The 23,016-nt window shown below is 38.5% G+C and overlaps 1 protein-coding gene across 6 annotated transcripts in view; it reads right to left on the minus strand.

Annotated features, from left to right (window-relative positions):
• CARMIL1 (capping protein regulator and myosin 1 linker 1) overlaps positions 1-23,016 on the minus strand; it is a 193,704-nt gene that overhangs the window by 54,071 nt on the left and 116,617 nt on the right. For 3 of the 6 annotated variants that reach the window (XM_039572531.1, XM_039572546.1, XM_039572557.1), the window contains exons 17-24: positions 19,476-19,545; positions 17,442-17,453; positions 15,126-15,207; positions 13,711-13,810; positions 13,569-13,623; positions 8,110-8,282; positions 5,750-5,818; positions 1,292-1,385 (exon numbers count right to left, since the gene is read on the minus strand). In XM_039572531.1, the coding sequence (XP_039428465.1) occupies positions 1,292-1,385; positions 5,750-5,818; positions 8,110-8,282; positions 13,569-13,623; positions 13,711-13,810; positions 15,126-15,207; positions 17,442-17,453; positions 19,476-19,545 (655 nt within the window). The remainder of the gene's footprint in view (positions 1-1,291; positions 1,386-5,749; positions 5,819-8,109; positions 8,283-13,568; positions 13,624-13,710; positions 13,811-15,125; positions 15,208-17,441; positions 17,454-19,475; positions 19,546-23,016) is intronic. The other 3 variants (XM_039572563.1, XM_039572556.1, XM_039572538.1) reach the window with 1 other exon arrangement.

A 23,016-nucleotide genomic window follows, 5' to 3' on the forward strand; every position in this document is an offset into this window, starting at 1 on the left:
GCAAAGTGTGCTGCAGAGACAGTGGAGGTCGGGACAGTGGCTGCTGTGTCCATCAGTCAGCCAGGGCAGCTGTCCCAGCACCAAGCACGACAGCTCAGTCCATGCAGGCAGGCTTCCATCCCAACCTGCTGGGTATCAGCTGTGTTCACAGCACCACTCCTGACACCGGTACCTTTTCTGGGAGGGAACTCCCTTGTGTTGTGCAAAGAAAGCCTGAACCACACATGTTAAAACAAACTCAGGGTCTAACAGTTTTAGCAACTTTGATATGAATAAAAGGAAACACTCTTTGTACATAGCACCTAATTAACACACACAATTTAAATCCCCATGGCCAGAAGCTTCACAGTATTTTTTTCAGAAATGCACCTATGAGCCTAGATATGAACCTAGCCAACTATATTAAATGAGATGTAAGAAATATGTCCATCCCCCATGAATTAGATTTTGACAAGCAGAATTTAGATCATTGCATCAAAGAAAAAAGTACTAACTACCAGCACTTCCCCCTGTGATACTCAAATTACTGAAAATAAGGATCATAGACATTTGCTTTTTAATCACAGTTATCTGTAAGAACTATTTATAAGGTTTTTACGGCCTTACTTTGGCTGAAGGAAAACTACTCATTAAAGAGATGTGAAATGTATGCTTCCTGATTGAGCAGGAGGCTCGTTTGGAGCTCGCAAGATTTACCATATTAAAACTCAGCTGGGAGTTTTATAACTCATGCAAGTAGAACAGCTACAGATACTGTCAACACCTTTTCATCCAAAAGAACATGCTGGTGCAGTTGCTTACTTAGGACAACACAGTGTGCGAATTTTATATGTACAATATAAAACACAGGCAGTAAATGTTTTCATCCTCCCTCAAATTAAAGAGCATCCTTTGTTTTGTACAGAGCTGACTGCACTTTTTATGCCGATATAAAAAACGCGCACCACTAATTCTAAACATTTGGTAATACCCACAAGCACGTATGTAACAGACATGCATTTTCTAACTCTCCCTTTCATAGTCAGGCACACAGCAGTACCAGGTCTAGCTTGCACTTTTTTAGTTATGACACTTTGACACTACACCATTGCATTCCATCAGCCTTCACTCCCAGCATTGTTTGGAACAAAAAGCTCTTGCAGCACTTGATCACCACGTGTATGTCTATGCAAACCAAACAATCCTTGAATCCAGCAGAGAATACTTATTCAGCCAAGCTTGAAGTCTCAGTCACTTAAAAGTACTTATTTTTGCTGATTTTATTTCTGTTAACTGGTGGCATATGCAATACCTTTTGCAGCGCCTCTTCTGTTTTCTCAGGGTTTGTTTTGAGTGCTTGGGAAGCATCATTCATTGGTATAGGCATGAATCTCAATGTATAATTCCTAAAGAAAAAAACATTGACAGTGAAAGTTAATCTAATTACTGTATCTCTTTATAATCACTGTATCTCTTTATGAAGAATAACCTAGAAGGGAGAAATAAAGTGCATCTAGCTTGTCTGTGGAAGGTAGTAAATGTATTTTTCACATTTTTAAGTGGAATAGTTGGAAGCATGCATGCTCTTTTTTGATGTTAATTCTTCTTTGGCACTAGACAGAGGGGCAGATTTTGAAAAGCAGTTACATGATCAGTGCCCAGTGGCTGCTGATTAAAGGCTTAGCTACCCTCTGTACCTCTGTGCACAAGGTTAGATTTTTTTCCTGTATCTAAACAGAACAGGGAACATCAGTGCCTGCTGGCAACTGTATCAGATCTAAGACTAAACGGAAATATTCAGTAATAGACAGATAGCAACTAAGAGACTGAGTTTTAGAAATTTACTATTTAATAACTTCTTGTGTTTACAACAATTTGAAGACACTTGCTGAATTTTTAATAAAAAGCTGACAAAACAAGCATAGCATCTCCACATCGCTTTATGCAAACAATTGTTCCCTGTTTTACTTATTTGCTTGAAAAAATATTTCTGCAGCTTTGTCCATCTGCTGTAATAAGAGATTAAAGACAGGAGTTTGGTCTTGAGTCAAAATTACATTTGAACTCTGAGAACATAAACTATCATGACACAGTTATACTTAAAATGCTACCTCTCTACAGTGGTATGTCCACACAACTTCAGACTTGAATAAATGGGGGAAAAAAAAAGAGCAGGAAGTTCTTAAAACCTGGAAAGGAAAGTATTCTTTCTATTTTCAATTAATCCTTTATTTCCTGCAAACATCTCTTTCTTCTCCCTCTGCAAACATCCCACTAACCATCTGTTCCTATTCCATCCAGAGCTACATAAATACATTTGGAACCCTCTATTTTTGAGCACTTCAAAGTTGGCAATTTCAATTGAGTCACCACCATTGATGACAGCAGACCACTCCTCACTAAATGCATTAACTCCAACAGCAGACACCTTAAAGAGTGTGAAACTCCAAGATTCTTTCACTTCTTCCCCCACCAGTTGCTTGGTCACATGCAACACCATTCTCTGAAGGGCAGCGGCCTCCTGAACTGCAAACACACTGATTCCTCATCGACACTACCCAACATTTTACTTCAAATGATAATGGAAGACTTTTATATTCCTTCCTCAATGCAAACATGGTGATGCATAGCTGCCAGTGGCAGGCAGTCAAGGTCCTTGTCCTTCCACAGTGTTCAACTGTCTACTGCATCACAGTCAGAAAATTAACTCTTCATTTTAGTCGTCTCATCCTTCAAAAGAACATTGCAAACATATACAGACCCTGTTACGTGTCCTCATGTAATACTAACCAGTGCATAAATGGCTGTCCACCACCATGGGGAGAATTTTTAAATGTCAGAGATACTGAGCTCAAAGACAGGTAATTACAGAGCTTGCCAACTGCCTGACAGGTGGGCTGTTTATTGAGTTAAAAAAAAAAAAGAAGGTAGATTTCTAAGGATCTCTGCAGCTGTTTGACATTTAATACACACCATTCATTGAAATCTGTAATTAACAGCTCTCATGCTAGCAGTTATATACTAAATTCAATTTAGTCAAAGGCTTAGTGTGCCCTCCCCCACACACGTGGACACACAGAGCGGGAGGAGGGCAAATGGAAAGTAAGGAGATTTCATGGACACGTAATCACAGAGGCAAAATTTTAGACCACTACCCTAAGGAAGGAAGGAGATCATCTGTACTTGGTTTGCTTTCAGACAAACAGTATTATTTTCATCTAAGAATTAACCAGCCCTTAGGGGGAAAAGATCAAGAATTTAAAACTCGCTTCTCAACTTTATCTTTACACTTTGTTTTCTCTGTTTCCTTGAAGTCTAAAATACTCCCCCATTTTTCTTTTTATTAACACTCCACTTGTCTCTTGTAAAGGAGTACATTTTGCTACAAACTCAATAATCCAGTAATTTTCTAACACCTCAATATTCTCAACAAACTACCTATATTTAAAGGATGTTAAATTTCACAGAAGTGCTCAAAGACCGGAAAGGATGTCCCAAAGGATGTCCCAAAAACCTCTCCTCCTACATGCAGCATGTGTGACCACAGTTCTGCCTTCCATCACATTATTTCCCGTGTAGTAACTTCTGATCCACACACTACCTATGCTCTCTGCTGTAGTGGAGATTTTACTGACTAGTTTTTTTAAAAACAGGAATAAGATCATCTGTTTTCCAGGTCAGGGTGTGTGAATTTCACGTCACTGCTAAGGGAAGAATTCACAGCCCTCTAACAAACCCCAGCATTTCTCATCAGATATTAGGACTTCAGCTATTTCTTCAGTCCATATAGAAAAAAATATCTTTCAGAAACGAACATGAGACAATGCTGTGCAGTCCTGTGACAGAGGGGGCTCTAGGCTGCAAATCACATACTTATCTTCATATTAAAATTACAGAGATACAAGACCCTGCTTAATGGCCAGCTGAATAGGATGCCCACTGTTCTCAAATGTTCTCCTATACTGACACCTGTAAGGGACTCTGCAGAAAATCTTTTCAGCACCTCATATCACCTGTCTGGGGCACCCCTGGGGCAAAATCTGCCAAGAGCCGTGCTCCTGGAACTCCCTTGCAGGAATAACATTTTCACACAATTGTAAACAGATGAAGAAAAGCTGGGAGAAGGGGAAAGAAAAAAATCTTCTGATTACCTCAGCCTGTTTTAAAGTCTGTTACAATCCCTCACTAATCCCCTCAGCCTCCTGCCCATACTACTAAAGTCTATCTTTCTTCTTTGCTTTGTGATTTGGTAGATGGCTACTTTTCTTAAGATTGAAATAACACATAGAACACATATCCTCAAGCATCTTCAGTATATTTCATTCCATTTGGAGCAATGGTTCTTTCCTACAGAATATTGATGCTTTCAGGTATTTTTAGGAAACATATGGTGAAGAATGTTCTCAAAATGTCTTCAAGATGGATTGTTTACAGCCTAATTGTTTTCAGCCAGTACTGACAGTCCCTCTCTTCATGTTTAAACCTTTGTTGCTTGTGGCTTAGTTTGTGATGTTATCAATGTTTTTGACAATTTAAAAATGTTTAAGGCAACGTAAAATGACCTCAGCTTCCAAGCTGAATAAATGAGAGGTCATCCCGAAAAAGCACAGTGTCACATAATTATCTGTAGCATTTCAGGGTGTTTTTTGTTTAGATTATTTGCCTTTGCCTCAGGATTTCCCCCCTCTTCTCTATTTACTCATCCGAACACTTTGGAACAGAGAAATAAAGCTGATGCTAACCAGAAAACAAGTGTATTTCTTTTTCTACCAGAATTCCCCATGCTATTGCTCTCTAATAGAGAAATGCCTGCAAATTGACAAATAAGCTTTGCAAATTATTATTCACTACTATCAATGGCATCACTGCAAGATGATTTGCTTAATTATACATCATTTACCTGATTTCCTGCATCAGTGCAACTGAATTCATTTCAAAACCAAGTATATAAACTACAAGAGTTCCATAACACAAGTAACTTTATAAGCTCTAGCCTCATGACCCCTTCAAGGGCTAAGATGCTCCCTTACAAGATATCTCCTCTAGAAACTAGCAACTGTAGGTTACATTCACCTTCTAAAGAGAGACTTCGCTCCTATCCGAGGGTTTTAATGATGTGAAACAACTTCAACTCCTGCTTAATTTAAATCTCTAATTCTTCTCTCTTAAGAACAGTAATAATAACATATAAAGAAATGTGATGGAGATGGAGAGAGATGAAAGCAATTTAACATCTATCACTGGTAATGGCTGCATCTGTGAGTAAACTCATGGAAGCAAAATGACCCAGACCACAGCAACTACAAAGAAAAACTGCAGTTCCTGAGATCATCACTATTAGTTTCAACTTGCCTGGGGAAAGAAAAAAAGTCAGACCATAAAGGCCCACTTCAGTAATTTTCTGTTATTATGTACAGCTTCATTCACTAGAATAGAACTAGTGAATGCAGAATTCAGTAGAATTCTCCATGCTATCAACACAAGAGAATGAAGAGAAGGGAAAATATTACCAAATTCAGAATTTTAACACTAAGAGCAGAACTCAAGGACCTTAATGCTGATAGCAGAGTATGGATGAAAGAGCCACAGAGCCTTTTCCCATCCTTTTGAAGGATGTGAAGTCATGAATTTTCCTTTAGATTAAACATCCTGATGTTTAAAATTGAGACTACTCAGCATCTTCAAGATCATATAGACTACAGTGAGAACTGCAGCTGCTCCTTCAGGATCTTTGGCCTCTTCATCAGACATTCATTTACGTGAGACTTACTTTTCCAGTGCCACAGCTATGTCCTGGAAGCCCTGCGCAGTGATGTTATTCTTGTCCCATATGACAGTTCTGAGAGATGGTGGGAAGAGGAAAGAAAAATGTAAGTTAAACAAGAACCACCAAATAAATCTATATTGAAACTTTGCATATTGAAATAACACACTGCTGAATATTCAAAATTGCAGAAGGCAGCACTTTAAAAACTTGCCTTCAGTTATACGCTAAATCCTTGAAATGACAGCAATTATGGACAAAGATACAAAATCCAGTTTCCCTTACTTTAAAGGGGACTTTACTGTATTTTCCATCATCAACATAAATACCTTACTTTTCTAAAACACAATTAATAGAAAGATTTGGACACAAATTCCTGCTTTTTTTGAGGTATAGCATCAAAACCAAAGTTCAAATGTTTGCTTTGCAAGCCCATACTGAAAAACCAGAAAATTTTAGTACTGATCAATCTCTGTTCCACGTAGTCTATTTAAAACATTCATGCTGATCAGAGGTCAAAATTTGCAGAGTATTACACATCCAACCCTGCTCTAGGCTCATCACACTGCTCCTATGATTCCACATGCAATGAAAGTAGCCGCCAGTAAAAGCCATTAGGTTAGGTGCATAAATTGTAGCTCTTTTGAATACACAATAATGGTAAGAGTGATCAAGCCTTCCCCCTCCTTCCCCAATTCAGACCACTCAAGCAGACTGCCTGGCAATTTGCAAACACATGTTCAAAGATCTCATTAGTAGTCAGAAGAGACAGGCAAGCAGATAAATCTTGCTTCTGCTAAAGCACCAGTTGTAGCTGCTCTTAAAAAAAAAAAAAAAAAAAGGCACAAAACCAAACAAAGATTTCTGGTGTTTAAAAGAGAAAAAAAAAGATACATGGCATGCTTTCACAAGTATTGACATCCTTCTGTTGTTGCAAAATTATCCCTTCGTTTTTTAGATGGAAAGATGAAGTAAGAAAGAGAGGAAGAGAGATTCTACACTCATTCTGCAAACATCAGGTATGCTTAGGGTCAAGTCTTGAATATTTTTGCCATTGGAAAGTGTGTTTATATTTCTACCTGGGTGTCATTTTATAACATTTTTGGCAGAGCCAGTTACCATTGCATTATTCAGTTTGCAATCACACCACAGACTGTGGTGACATTATGTCAACTGTGACATTCAGCATACTGTGAAACACTTCAGTCTGCCGTCCTGAAATGTATCGAGGCTTTATTTCTTCAGATATTGTGGTCATTTCAGGTTAATACATTCACTAAACCTAAGACATCCCTCCAGCGTTTTCTTGACATTTTTAATATTCAGTTTGGGCATAGCAACACAAAGGCCAAACAATCCCTGCTTCTGAACAAAATAGCCAGGACTGTTTGGGGGAATGTCTAATCCTTCAGGGAACAAATACTTGGACACCAAGCAAGAAGTGGTTTCTTTACACTGACAGTACACTGAGGAAGGTTCACCTGCACAGTCTGACGAGGAGGAGGGAGGATTATCTTTCTTGATGAGGGTGACATATTTAGAGGTCCCCATCCAGATTTATGCTGATTGAAGGTTTTACTGTTTGTGAAACACATGCTGGATAGAAAAAATGTGATACTCTCAAGCCATCAGTGCCAGACATGCTAAAAAGCAGTGAAGTTGTTGGGCAGATGAAGTTGCAGAGAAGATACGCCAAGGTCCATCAACACAGTAGGAGGGGAAGAAAGGAAGGATGGATGGTCCATGCTGCTATTCATTCTGAATTCCACATGCTCTTAGTTCAACAAACTGACACTCCAGAAGACAAAGAATAATTTACTTCAGTTTCCTACCCAAGTATCAGAATTTTCTCTGCTGGGATGGCCTCCAGTAAGAAAGAGAGAGCAGAACAGAAGAGAGTAGCTAAGCACTAGAATTGAGTCTCCGAAGATACTGTGGAATCTTGGTACTTTCAGGTCTTCAAAACCTGCCTGGACAAGTCCCTGAGCAACATCATACAGCTTTAAAGCTGGCCCAGCTTCGAGAATGACATTGGATTTAATCAGAGCTCTGTAACAGTGTAATTTTTTTCTGTCTTTTTAGAAAATGTAAAAGTCTTTTGGTTCCAACAAGGGGCCTTTCTGTTCAAGTTTAGAAAATTTTCCCCAGTTTCAGTTAAGGAAATGTTTTTGAAGGGACAACTTGCTTCTCTTGTTTTTCTGTTGTTATTTTCTTCTAAGAAAAAAAGGATGAGAATCCTTCCAAATAAAGACACTCTGAAGTGGCTGTACCTAGAAAGGTTCTGAAGAGAAACAGCTTGAGAATAAGTCAACAACTTCAGTATTGTTAAGCCATTCTACTGTTTACTGCAAGTACGTTTCCCTTACCTGAGTTTGGTGTTTATCTGTAGGGCTTTTGCCAGCATCTTTGCTCCCATATCTCCCATGGCATTTCCACTAATATCCACTTTTGTGAGAGAAGTATTGCTGCCCAAGGCATTAATAATGATGGTGACCTCGGTCTTCAGCTTGGAATCTGCGAGGGACAATGACTGTAGAGGCTGTGGATCATAGAAAAGGCACTGATAACAGAAACTGATAATGCACTCATTCCTCAAACATCAACTAAAAGAAGTTACAAGTTTCCCAGACTCTTGGGGACGGCGGTAAACATCAGAGAGTTCTTTCTGTGTTTGCTGCAGATCCTACAACACATGGTAAATTAGGAGTAACAACTAACAGCACAGGTGTCAAACACATACACACACACGCAGATTAAGTTGCAACACCCTGTGAAAAAATTATTTTTAAGTGGCAGTGCCTCCAACTTCCTGAGTCTTACTAAGTACAGAATACAGTGGGAACCTCAGAAGAGGCCAGATAACAACAACAAGCTTCACAAGACAACTTCAAGTGTCCAGTGGGTTTTGCTTACCCAGCATCCCCATTTTCAGTGAGAAATAAAAGTATCTACCACTCCCTTTCTCTCCCTCAAACTGAGAGATTTGCCTAAGGGCAAATTACAGTCCAAGGCTTTGTTAAAACATAAACAGTTTCCTTAAAGTGTTTTATTATTGTTACTTCAACTTTAGGAGTGATTTTGTGTATCTGTTCCTTCAACAAAGGGCATGGACTTTTGGAGGAAAGAGAAAACTGTAGCAGGTCTGAAATTCAAAGCAGTATTGAGTATCTATTACAATGAGTAAGTCAATAGATATTATTCACAATGGTGATTTGACATTTATAACTACAATATTTTTCAGTAACCTTATTCTTTTATGCAGCATATTAAGCTGAAACTACCTTATTTGGCTCCAGCAAGTCACACTCCAAGCCTTAAAAAACCTTTTCTAAAAATGCCCATATTTCCTCCATTCTCAATGTCCCCAACACTCAACAGCAGAAGCTCGAGAACTAGTCCATCTATCCCCATCCCTTGCAGAAATATTACAGCTCCTAAAATTGTCATTTGTCTTTGATAATGAATGAGGACTCCACAAAACACTTCCCTTGCTCAAGTGCGAGTCCATGCAGAGGAGTGTATCATCATTATACACCCACTCAGGCACACATTGGAGGATGAACTTTTGGAGCCTAAAATCTCCAAATTGCCAGCATAGGAAAATCAATATCTCATAATAATGAGCCACAGCACTCATGTTAGATTCTGAAGTTTAGATTAATGAAAATAAGCCAACCAAACCGTGCACACCTTTGAGGGTCCTTGGTGCTTGCATCATACCTGCCATACAATGGGATCCTACCCTCTGGACACCACTGGATTACAGTGACAACCAAAAAGCTTGCAACAATAAGAAATGCACTTACAAATGAGGAAAAGCATAAAAATTTGCAAGCACAGCAGGCTTATAATTAAAAAGTCTAACAATAACACAAGCCACATGCTGGCTTTATTTTAAATGGAAGTTATTAAATTACTATGTTAATGCCCTTAATCTATGTTTTCCCATTTTGTTGCACAATGTGAAGAGAACAGTGTAAAGAATTATTAAGAATTTAAAAGAAATATTAACATAAAGAATGTTAACATCACATTTAGAATGGCACTTCAGAGCTCTTGACAGAAGTCATAGAAGCCCTTTTGCTGACAGATTCATGGTAAAGCAGCACCACTCAGCACTCAGAGAAATCAGCAATAAAGTTGTGAATGTGACATTGCTTGTTTCTCATGTGTCACTTAAGAAATGGGCATTGGAGTAACTGAGCTGCAGGTGATCCCTCCCACATAATTTTTCTAAATCTCAAATATCCTCCCAGGAAACTTCTTGCATTCCAACACCCTAACAAAACAGTATATGACTGAAAATACTTCTATACTGTGTTCTGTAATGATTGACAGCTATGCACCATCTAAATATTCATTAAATTATCTGATCATTACATCAAAACCCCCAATCAAATAACAACAAACAAAGAAAAAGAAACACCAAACCCAAATCCTCCATATTGGGGGATGGGCAATATTCTACCAACACTTAATTCTTTCAACTTAATAGCTTTAGCTAGGTATTGAGAAAACAGAAGTCAAAGGAGCACTTTCAGTGTCCCTGCTACAGAAAACAGGTACTTTGCCAATACACAGAAGATGCCTTAACACATCCTTTTTAAGGAAGAGGAATTCTCAAAGTACAAATACAGAATTAGAAATTATATTATTTTATTCATTGATTCTGTCATACTTCTGCTGGAAAAAAAGCAAGAATTAAATCAAGCTAAATTTGTTTTTCCTAAGAACAAAAATGCTGTAAAAATCCTCAAAAAGCCAATTCTGCACCAAACACTGAACTAACAACAAAAGATATTCATCATTCTAGAAATTCACTGCACCTGTGCAGGAGTGATTACCACTCTGAGTAATGATAATGTGTACCAGCAGCATAACATCATTTTTTGCAACAAGAAAAGTAATGGCACAGTAAGAATACATTATAAAAGTCTGCACAGTATAGCACCTACTTGAATAGAAAAGACATGAAAACAACCCAAAAAATGCATCTAAATATTACATTCTAGTTTATATAAAACACCTGGGAAATTCTGCTATGTAGATTACTACTACTGCTTTTAAATTGTGCAGAATTACTTTTGCGCATCACTCAATTTTAACAGTCACAGAACCAAGCCACTGATTGTTTAAGTCATTTTACTCATGACTCACATTAACACAGCAACAGAGCTATTTAAAGTGTGCATAAATACATGAAGAAGCATTTAGAAATGGATGTTTTAGATTAAAGCCTCTTGCTTCAGCTTCCCATGCAGACAATGCGTGGTCCCTAAACTGCGCAGCGTGCTCTGGGCAACGTCACACCCTGGTCTCTCCAACTGCATCTTAACTTTTAGTGTCCTGTAGCAGCAAATGCATACTATTGGTAGAAGGAGGACCACCCCATTTAAGATTCAAAACCAAACTGAAATAGCTAGAAACTTAAAATAATTTTCTAAGCCTCAAGGTACAGTATGAACAACCCCAGGCAGCTTTCTGCAAGACATTCTTCCCACAGTGCTATAATGTCTATCCTCAACTCTTTAGCTGCTAGGAGATGGCTCACGCTGGTTTTAGCATTTGATGAGATAGAAAGAAACAAGATTCCTTCACTGAAGAGGATTAACAAGAGAAAAGAACATGGAGAAAGAGGAGGCAGGGTAACCCCAAAAGGATCACATGCTATATCCCAAATGTTAATGTGTGACAAGAAGGACAGACAGTTACTTTAAGTACCTAAATAAAACAAATTTTTGGTGAATTATTTCATTGTAACACTGTTTGAAAACAGGATGAGAATATGTTGTGTAGGTTAGGTCAGGAAAACATGGTGGCTAAGAATTACAGGTGTACATCTGACAGCTGAATAGTGTAAAAGGCAGAAAGTGGAACAACAACTGATGTCACCCACAGGCTGAAAAGAAAAGGAATGCAAGAAGTGGAAGCCAATGATGCAAAGGAGGGAAAGCTGCAAGAATGATACACACAAAATTTAGCAGCTATTTTTTCCTATGACCCGGAGTCTTCAAAAACAGAAGCCAGGAAAGATAAACAGAAGGTTGTAACACTTTAAATAGGGATAATAAGGTGAAAGTTGAAAATTTTGTCCTTAAGAACAGCTAGTATGATAAGGATAGTCATAAAATAGGGGAAAAAATACAACAGCATGTTTGAGAAGATCATTTGGGTACTGAAAGGACACAGAGTGCATTGAAGAGGTGTTTTAGGATGTGGTCTGATGGGAAGAAATATTCACCTGAAATAGAACAAAGGAATAAATGAAATAGAAAACATAATAAATTACATTTGCTTGTGATTCAGTTCTTTAGGACAGCTGTGAAAGGATGAGCATGAGAAACAGGGCAGGACAGAGACAAATGTCCACAGAGAAGAAGCGGGTGCTGTGCGATTCAATGATACCCCTCAGTACAGTATCAAAAGGAAAAGGAGAGAAGGGGGAGGCAGTCCTGCAGCATTCCCTTTAGAGATAGAGTAGAAGGAGGCAGTCACACAAAACAAAAAGGCTAGTTTGGTACAAAAAGTAATACAGAATTGACCAATACATTGCTTGGCACAGCCCTATATGGAACTTGTGCAAACAAGGACTTTTATTAAGGTGCTTTCATTACAGGTGTTACCTCAATTAGAATCAGCTTTGGTATCTGTATGCAGAACTTCACCACATCACACCGACATCCCATGTTTTAAAGCATAAAATGTGGAGGAAGGCACAGGATCAAGAAACACCAGTACCACTAATCCCGTTTTAGAGGACAGACAGAGCATAGAGGACTAGTTTAATAAGTCACTTCAAATACAATTAAGAACTAAGAAAAGGCGAACATGGAATATGAGTCTAATGACCTTGCAAGGAAAGAGGCATTGGAAATCCTGGTTAAAACTGCCAGGACACAGACACAGATGGGAGGAGAAAATAGCCAAGCAGTTAACATGGAGAGCATGAACTTGGAGGTGAGACACTAAAGACAACAGGAAATAGCAGGTGATCAGACAACTTGAGTCTACAGTCGGCTGTCTCTGGAGAATGAGGAAAGCTTGCTTGGTACTTGCACAGGAAATTAAGGAGTAAGAAAGGACTAAGAGTAGATAAATAAAGATGGAAAAGCATGAGAGTAACAGAGCATCTTAAGATCCCCTTCTAACCAAAACTAGGATGCCAAGAACAGGCAAGAACACAAATCCAAAGACAAAAGTCTTTCAGACTCACAAAAGAGTGTAGAATTCAAGAAAGTGGGTGAGCATCCCAGCGAAGCACCCTGAAAAGGTTTTATGAAATTGCCCCCATGACTAACATACTAAGAGAAGTAAAAAACAGCACAGTGAATGGTTTATTTGTATCTTTTGAAGAAAGAAGGAGTTCTGAGAGATCACTGCAGTGACCTTGCATTTTGTCAAGAAAAGTTAATGCCTAAGAACAGCTATCAGGAAATAGTGCATTCTAGAAATTACAAAAAAAACATTGTTATTGAGAACACTAACATTGTAATCTCTTATCAGGACACAAAAGTTCTGAAAATTTATGCCTACAGGGCTGTATAATTTAGACCTAAAGTAACTAGGTTATACACATCCAACCATTTATAATGAATATTTTTCAACAACCACAGATCCTAAGACCATCCTCAGAAAATGTTCACCTATATGCTACAAGTTAATCCAAATTACAATTTGAAAAAAAAACCAAACCCAAAATGTTGGATGTGTCTGTGCAGGATTGGGATCAAATCTTATGCAGTTAATTAACACAGTGAAAAAATGATCAGAAATAGACTGCGAAGGTACAAATACACATGATGATAGTAGGCAGAAAGATACTCACTGAATCCTCGTCTTGAATCATCTGAACTAAATTATCAAGTACTGGAGTGAGATTTCTGAGGGAAGAAAAGTCAGGAAGATGATGAAATCAGCACCTTCTCCTAATCCATTCTCTTGTTATTTAAAAGAAAGAAAATCCTTACTTGGACTTCATGTTGTTAAAGTTTTTGCCTAATGCCAAGTGTCTTATCGATCGGTTTTTACTAAGCCAGACTACAAGGGTTGAGAGGTCAGATTCTAGGCCTGTAAAGAATCAGATTAGATTAGGAATTAAAACACATTTTCACAAAAGACCGAGACTAGGTCCAATTATTAACACTATATTCATTCAAATAATTATATCAGTGTACTAATTTCCAAAATATGTAGAAAAGTTTCCATTCTTCTACCTTTCAATCTTTTTCTCATTAGTGCCTCTGCTTTTCTATGAGAATGAATACTTTCTCTAAAGTAAACCCTTTAAATCTCCGTGCTAATCAGCTATAAAAGGCACCTCTCAGAAACACAGAAATCAGTCCCTTATCCACAGTCCAATCACCCAAGTGTAGTTCATCGCACTGTCAGGCAGAGTTTGAAGTTCCTCTGAGAATTCTGAAACAATGCTAATCAGTATTTAGTCTTAGTAGAGCTGTGTACCAACAACATTTCAAAGCCTTCAAAAGCCTGTAAAAAAGGCTAACATAACAGACGATGAATAAAATTACCTGAAAAACAAGCCAAATTTTATTCTACTCCTGAGTAAAAAAATGCAAACCAAACCTTGCTTTAGTATTCCCAAGCTAGTGATGTATTTGAGGAGTCCACTAGCTAGATTACAATGATTTAGAATTTAGATTTACAGGATAATTTAGATTTCAAATATCTATCCTTATTTATAAAAATAAATCTTTTTGCATAACTGGGCTGGGTCAATAGCTCTCAAAGCTTTCCACTTATCAATCCATCCCACCTTTCTCAGGCATTCCACTGTACTGGGAATCTGTTTCTGAAATACTCCTGCACTTGGCTGATAGAGGGGCAAACACAGCAGGTGAATTCTTCCAGTTCATACACCTACACTTTGAATCTGCAAGATGAGAACCCAGCTCATATTCCCAGGAATATCTGTGCTAGGAAGCACAGAGACTCCAAAGCAGAAATAGTCAAAGACTTTTCCAAAGACTCAAGCAGGCCTTTTCTGACCTGAAGCTGTTCGCTCTTTGCTCCAAATTTTCCCCCTCAGCTTCATTCTGTACCAGACCTTTCACTTTGTTCTTTGACTACACTTCCAATTCTCATTCAGCTTCTCATCCACTCGTACTTATACCCCATTTCCTCTGGATCTAATATGAGCTTGGTGCCATTATTTTATCCTGCTGTGTTACACTGATTTGAAACAACAAACTTTTGAGGGAGGGTACAGTTAAGTCTTTCAATGTTTCTTAGTAAGAGGTCTTGGTCTGAGACATTTCCATAACCAACATGGCCAATAATCATAAAGCAAGAGCAACCATCCTTGAGCTGAAAAAAAAGCATTTCTTGACTTGCACGACCCTCCATTCCTGATCTGTGTACTTACCATTGTCTGAAATATCTAGGCTGGTGATATTGTGTATTTCTGCTATGCATCCTTCCAAGACTTGTGCACCTCCAGATCTTAACTAGAGACAAAATATCATCCATTTTTGCAAACTAGTTATGGTTTCAAGATCACACAGAAGACAGTGGTAGGAGCTTTGTGAATACAGAAGGCACTAGCAGCAGCAAAAACAACAGCAACAGAAGAAGTTATAGACATCAAAATGACAGCCTATGCACACATTCCTACTGTTCTCATCCTTACCCTTGGTATTTGCACATAAATGAGAAAAGGGACTCTCTTTCCTTTCTCTTGAAAGTACCCCTCAGCCGTTAAATCAGGAAAATACTTAAAGGGTTAAACACAGCAAGTCCTTTAGCACTTGTGCTGGGCAGTGCCTGCAGGATTTGGGTGTGCATTCTCTACATGAACAGCCCAGGACATTTCTAGTGTCTGGTGATTAAAAAAAAAAAAACAACTTAGACCAGTCTATCAGCTTGCAACACTGTCACCCTTGAACTCCACTGCAGCCAGGCCTTACAGTGAGCATCTTCTTCCAGCTCTCAGCACAATGCTAAGGTGCCCATTTCAAAGATAAGTGGGGGGGATAAAAAAAAAAAATCAATTAAATTATGCCTCCCTGTCTCTGAAAAGAAAAATTCAAATAATCCAATTGTAAAACGGCCATAAAACACCATAAACAAGAGAAAGCAGTAGTATAGTTATTCTTAATTTAAGAAACAGCAGTAAAAGAAAAAAATTGCAACAATAACAAAAATGCCCGGCTGCAAAGTATCAATTATGATATTATTAATCTGAAATATTACATAACTATAAAAGAAGTGTTAGGATTTAATGAAAAAACAATGAAATGGTCTAGGGGAAAACATCAACATTAAGAATTAAAGTTACAAAAACTTACACACTTATTTGCTAATGCTACTGAATGAATGCAACTTTTTCTTTTTTCCAAAGGAGCAAAGCATTTTCTTATTTCTTGCAGCTATGCACATTTATATAAGGTGCATTTCACTTTATAAACATGCCCCAGGACAAGACTTTAGCTAAAGAGGGAAAAAATTCTATGGAAATTTTAATTTTCCATTTTCCATTTGCCCGTTATTTGCTTCAAAAAGAATGGCAAGCTTTTTCAAACCCTTTCAAAGCTTTCTCACCTCCTGTGCATAAAAACTGTGTAGTATTTTACTTCGTTGACTTACTTGGGTAAATATCCCAAATCAACCTGCTGATATTTCTGTGGACCATCAACCTTTATCAATGCTATAATTAAAGAACCAGAAATGCCTTCTAGAAGCATTTGTCAAAAAATACTTGATTTGGCACTTTTTTGAAAGTTTGAGGAATGTGATGATTAACAAACAACTGAATAACTTGACCTGAGTATTTGAAGAATGGTGGTCAAAGATAACATCTAAGTCATAAATCACATCTGGACTGTAAGAAGTACAGAACATAAGGCATCTTTCCTCCCTTTCCATAAATTAGTGCCTGACTATCCTTCACCTCATCCTCTCAATAAGTAGTCATATTACAGGCTGTACTCGGGCCAGAAGTGCTGCAAATTTAACTCAACTTTGTTTTTGTAAGAGCATTTATAGCGTTTGCTGTGTGAAAGCCAAAATCCTTCAGTTTTGCTTTATGCTGCTCTCTCAGTGTGGCCCAGCACAAGACAACCATTTTACACAGAGTGTCACATCTACTATGACAGGATCTATGGAAGTGGCAGATCATATGTGGAATTGGATTGGCTGTTGGTAGGGTAAAGTTCTATCCACCAAAATTATACTCACAATAGAATCCAAGTGCTTATGCTATATATACTTTGAGGCCTGAAGTAGACAACTTTTCAGGAGTAGCTTTCAATCTTGTACCAGACAACTCTACATTCAAAATTTTAAATATATAAACACTTCATGAGCACAAATGGCGATATCTATTTAATCTGAGAGTGATGACAAAAACTTCACTTTTAGGATCACAATTTGCTGCAACTGTGTTAAAATATTATGCATATATATATATATATATACACATATATGTATATAAAAGCAGAGTTTAATTGAAGTGCTGCTTATCAATGTGGACTGTGATACTGACAAAAAGACCCTCTGCAACACCTCCTATATGACATACTTCTGCGACTACAAAGAAAAGCCCTTTTTCAGAAAATGAGGAATAACCCTGCTACAATTTAAAATGCCAAGTGTGTTGAAAGCTATGAGGTACCAATATGGGAAGGGCAAACAAAGCTGCTTACTGATTTAACAATTAAGGTAAAGCATGGAGGGTACTTACACAGTGACCAAGCTAAGGAAAGCAGAAGGGAAAAGAGTGAAATACATCAGTGCTGAGCAGGTAGAAATAAAAATGTAATTTTCATAGTAAAAATAATTAAAAAACCAACCAAACAAGCAATAGAAGATGATTAAGCTTGGAGGCAATATACCAGAAAATTATGGGAGCAAATGAAAAATGGTGGGAAAGGGAAGGAACATAGATTTATCCTTCCATACTTGAGTACAGCTTGCCTGATGTAGGAAAGAAGAGGGCAAAGCTGAAGCATCAGCTTTCTAGCCCCCTAACAGTGTGTGCTTGCAGGAACTGGGAGTAGTGGTCACTGGCTCCAAGCTTCCCACCACTCTCTTTCTGGGTACAGATTACCCTGCCCAGATCCCAGAGGGTCAGGGAGAGGTGGAGCAGGATCCTGAGGTGCTCTCCCAGCTGCTGGCACATCATCTTCCCTGCAGGTGGAAGCATAACTTCTTTCCAAAGCACATGAGAATGGATAAAGCTCAGTGATATGAAAAAAAATGTTAAGGGAAGGATCTAAGGAAGTGCTGTCAGTTTGGAGGGACAGGCTACAGGAATGCAACGCTGAGTTGGGCAGGATTCTTTCCTTTCCGTCACAAGAGTAAGCCATGACCACATGTGCTTTGGTGTCCAAAAAACCTAATCACCCCTTGAAGGGCTCTGTCACATCCCATCTTGGGTGTTATTTCATGAAAGGATAATGTTTTCTGTCCTGTCAGCACCTGTTGATTTACATGCTAATTTATACTCTCATTACTTATATTTGTGTTTTATTGATTTATTCATTTAAGGCTATGATCATAGGACTTCATTTTTATTACGTTAATTACTCCCCCCTTTTCCTTCCTTCCTCTGAAAGATAAATTATCATCCATCTGATCCCTCTACTCAAAAGTCAGAGGCGTGTGTACTTGACTTGAAAGCTTTTCTATTTTGAATTCACATGTAGTGCTCTTTAAAGTAATAATATTTTCCAAAAAGTCTAAAATACCAAAACAAACTATGAAATGCATTCACAATGATTTGGTTTTTTCTTCATAAGGAAATCTGTGCACATTTCAGAAGCAAGTGACCAGGAACCTAAGGCAAGGATTACTGCACTTCAACATGGTTATCAATATTGCAGGTTTTCTTTTCTGCCTGAAGGGAAACCACTGTATTTGTAGGCACTTTTAGAACACTTAATACTCAGATGGCCTTGGAAATATCTAACAAATGAGAAGCTTTCTTTGCAGCTTAAAAAACAGGGAAGTCAGAGAAGGCCTGAGCCTAAAATGGTCCATGTTGGTTTTGGCAAGAATCCACCACACAGTTCTCTCCTTTGCCTCAAGTGGCTCCCCAGGGTTGTGTTTGATCTTTTCCCGTATGCTATAACCACACAGGAATCACCCTGCAAGAGTATGGGCAGTCCTGAGAAACAGAGTGCACAGCAAAGCACAGAGAAGCAAGAGGAGGCAAGATAAGGCAAATAAGTTGCCATTAATGTTATTCTTGAGGTCACTTTCACAGTGCTTCTTATGTTAATAACTCTTACCAAAGTTCCGTATTGGCCTGAATTGATTAATTGATTAGGAAAGTGGAATTTTTCCTAAGGTTAAAAAGCAAATCTGCAGAAGAGGAAGCATGTCATGGGTTCTGATGGAAGACAATCGAACCACAGACATGCCTTCAGGGCCTGCAGCTTCCTTTGAGCCATTCAAATCTGGGCACCTTCGAAAATCCTGCTGCTACTCGCAGCACTGGAGAGCAGAAGCTGCCAAGCATCCAACAGGCTGGCTCAGTGTGTAGCACAGCTGCACTGCAAGGAGGGCTTTGCCAATCAGGTGCTTTGAACCTCTGTGCTCATTATTTAGGATGCTGTAACGCACATCCTAACTTTTACCATAACTGCTCCTCCGAGTTCTACCTTTCCCACAACTTTTGACTACAGAGCAAGAGTATCTTGCCCAGTGGATTTGACAGGAACACTAAAGCCACGTCGTTGCATATTTTGAACACATCCTGGTAAATATTCCTTACCTCACAGCTACTGAGGTCTAAAGACACCTCCTTCAGATTGTGATTGCAAGCCAGGCCTAATAAAAGCGCTCTGAAAAAGATCAATTTTAGAACAGTTTTAAAAAAAAAAAAAAGGGGCAACTTTACATCATCATCTGAGTGATCACAGGTTAATACACCTATAACGCAAAGAATCATTTCAAAATGACACCAGCTGAGCAGTTATTTCTTAAATGACAATGGCAGCACAAGCCTGCCACACTCAGAACACTCCAGGAGCTTCAAAAACTGCAGGGATGCAAGGCTAATGAAGAAATTCTGAAGCTAATGCACCATCACCATTTAATAACATGCATCAGAGATGAATTTTCTTCAACATTTGCTTTCAAAGAGCATCAAATGATTATAAATGGGGTGTTCTGTCATACAACCATACAAACGCTCTGATTTTCCAAAAATCCAGGAAAAAATTAGGTTTTTAAAATATGCAAGATGCCATGCAGCCAGCCATTTCAGCCAGGCACAGTGCCTGTAACACTCAAAGGCTGGAGCATGTTCCAGTATCACGCAATTCCCCACTTCCACAACCCAATACGTATTTACAGATTTCAAAATGGTATTCCTATACAATGGTATCCTTTGTCTTTAGGCAGAATGGCAGACACATGCAGTAACGACTAATCATGGTTTTTATAAATCCACTATAAAGTCTTACAGAACTTTGTTTCCACATCTAAAAGTTAGTGTTAATATCACACTTGTGTTAATACTGTAAAATCAGAAAGCACAACAGCATATATAATAGAGAAGGAACAAACAAAATCTGTGTATACCTTCTAGTATCTCCAGAATAGACTCAGCTTTGAATTAATAATTCAACAGAGAAACAGAAGGACTTCCTTCTCCAACTTCATTTCAGCCAAAAGCAGCTAACCAAGGGACTGAGGCATGGAGATAAAAAACTATCCCTTCTGATGAGCCATTTGTCTACACACTTGCTATGCAAGTAGTGTGTCAAAGCTACATTTGAAACATGTGTGCCCTGGGCAAGTTTTTAATTTAAATCTATTTGTATCTTCTGTCCTGCAGGTATAATCAGACCTTCCCTATTAACAAAGGCAAATGTCTTGTCCCTATTTACTTAGGCTATTAATATACAGACTTGGGGGGAGAAAAAAAAGTGAAAGTTCTGCAACAGTTCTCACAAATTTTTAGATGATCTTGTCTATCTTTCTTACCCAGACATGTTTTTATTCAGTCAGTCTGGCTGATGGTAACTTTTCAAAGAGCTTCCTAAACATTTCGAGGAAATAAAAAAATACAATGCAAGCATAAAAAAATGCAGATTAAAAAAAGAGACACAGTGCCACTCTAGTTGTACACTTTTTGCAGGAAGAAAAAAAAAGGTTAGTTTTTTCCCTAACTTCTTCCTTATAAATTCATCTAAGAAAATCCCCTTATTTCTCAATTCTTTGTCATGAAAAAAATCACCAGCATTCCAAGGGACTGAAGCCAGACATATTATACTTACACTTGGCTACTATGTTTAAATCACACACATGGCTACACATGGAGAGGTCCTGTCAACTGTGCATGATGCAGAAAGCAAGAACTGGCCTTGTAATTAGCATTTGCATGAGAAGCATATCAGTAACTAGTCTTGTTATAGCACTGACAGACCAAAATGCAATTTTTGGCAATGTCTGTAAAATTCAACAAAAATGCCAACTTACACTTCAACAAGGACAAGAGTACAAACTGCCTCACTCAGTAAAAAAACAGGGTGGAAAAAAAGAGTGAGCTGCAATGGAACATTAACATTAACCTATGTACAAGGTATACCCTTCCCCCACCCACTACGTGGCATCTGCATAGGACAGTTTTATCAGCAAACCTACTCCCTCAAAGGCTTGACTTACACTGTACAGGCAAGTTCATGTCCTTCACACACTGCACTGATTAACCAGTATCTTTAAACTCACCGAGTTAGCACATGCAATTAAACATACCACGAGTGTTGAGCTAAAGGAAGCTGATAAAGAAATCAAATAACAATTAATCAGGGGAATTTGGAATTCAGGGTGTCAGGTATCTGCACGTTATCTTTTCTTTTCTCTAGGCAGGCTTGATCTTGAATCACACATCCAGCTTGGTGACCTCTGGTTCATGGACACAAACCAGGAACTTCTCTCCTTTGCCACAGGACAGCTCCAAGTCCCACATTATCAAAAGCTTTTTGACATATGCTGATGAAAGATGTCAGAAAAGTACTACTACAATACATCACAGTTTTTTTACTTTTCCTTCCTGGAGTCATCTCTCATGGTGCTCTTGCAGTCTTGGCAATGACAAATAAGTCTGCCTGAAAAAAAGTGTTTCTATCTTCTTGTTTTTAACAAACCCTGTGATCTTGATGGTTCTGGAGAAATTTTGTAATTTCTTGCAGTTAAGATCAAAAGGCTAAGCAGCTGTCCCACAATGCACATCCTCAGTCCTTTTAACACCAGATTAACTTCTGCAGGACATTTTTGAAGTGAATTAGTCAAGTCATAATACAGGGTTTGAGAGGTAAAGCAAGGTGTCCTGCAGATCAAAGTCCTCTGTAGTGTTGTGAGACACACTCAGCTCAAACTGAAGGAAAAATTTAGGTCAGAAAAAAAGCACGTCACAGAAATTACCCAAAAGTACTAACAGCATCTGACCTACCTCCTAGGCAGAGGTGAACGCTGTCAACAGAACAAAAGCAGCCCAGGCCAAAGTACCAGTGGCATGGACACTCTGAGACCATTCACATTCAGTTGACTCTGGAGCTTTCTGTGCTAGTGAAAGAACTTTCTGCTCTCAGCTCATCCTACACTCCCCATCACTGCCTCTACTTCCACCAACACCAGTCTGGTGAGTAACTCCCTCTAACCCAATTCAGTCAAAATGAGCCAGAGTATCTTAAACATTACTAGAAGCAGTCTTTTGTTAATGCAGATTTTGGCTGAAAAGGACTAGGAAGATACCATTTGCTGTCTAGCTGGCAGTCAAGGGGTCCCAAGTTTTGGGGATAAATTAATACAATAACATCTTCTAAGAGCACAGGCAATTGTAGAGCACTCACCTGCCAAAATTCCTCATACCATAGGAGATACTCAACATGACAAGAAGAGTACCATAATGAACCTTAATGTTTGGTGCTTCTCACCTTTCCTAATCTCTGGGGATGTATTCAATGTCTCACAGCATTCTCTTTTTCCTGTCGCACCAATACTGTCTTCTGTAGTAGTCACATCCATCCTTGTTTTTCTTCCCTGCTGCCCTCCACCATAGAATCAATAGCTCTAAATTAATCAGAATCAACTGTGTTTCTCAAAAATCACCTTCTGTTTGAAAACACATCTGTACCACACCTTCCTAATACTGGCAAAGTCTGAGCAAGCAAGACAACAACCAAGAGCATCACACAGAACAAAGTGAAAGATCAGACCTAAAATGGCTCCTGCAGTTGAACATGGATTTCAATCCAGTGCATCTGACTTAACCATCAGGCTCTTGGTGGTGCCAAGCAACAAGACAA

The sequence above is a fragment of the Corvus cornix genome, chromosome 2 (assembly GCF_000738735.6).
Source record: "Corvus cornix cornix isolate S_Up_H32 chromosome 2, ASM73873v5, whole genome shotgun sequence".
NCBI classification, from domain to species: Eukaryota; Metazoa; Chordata; class Aves; order Passeriformes; family Corvidae; genus Corvus; species Corvus cornix.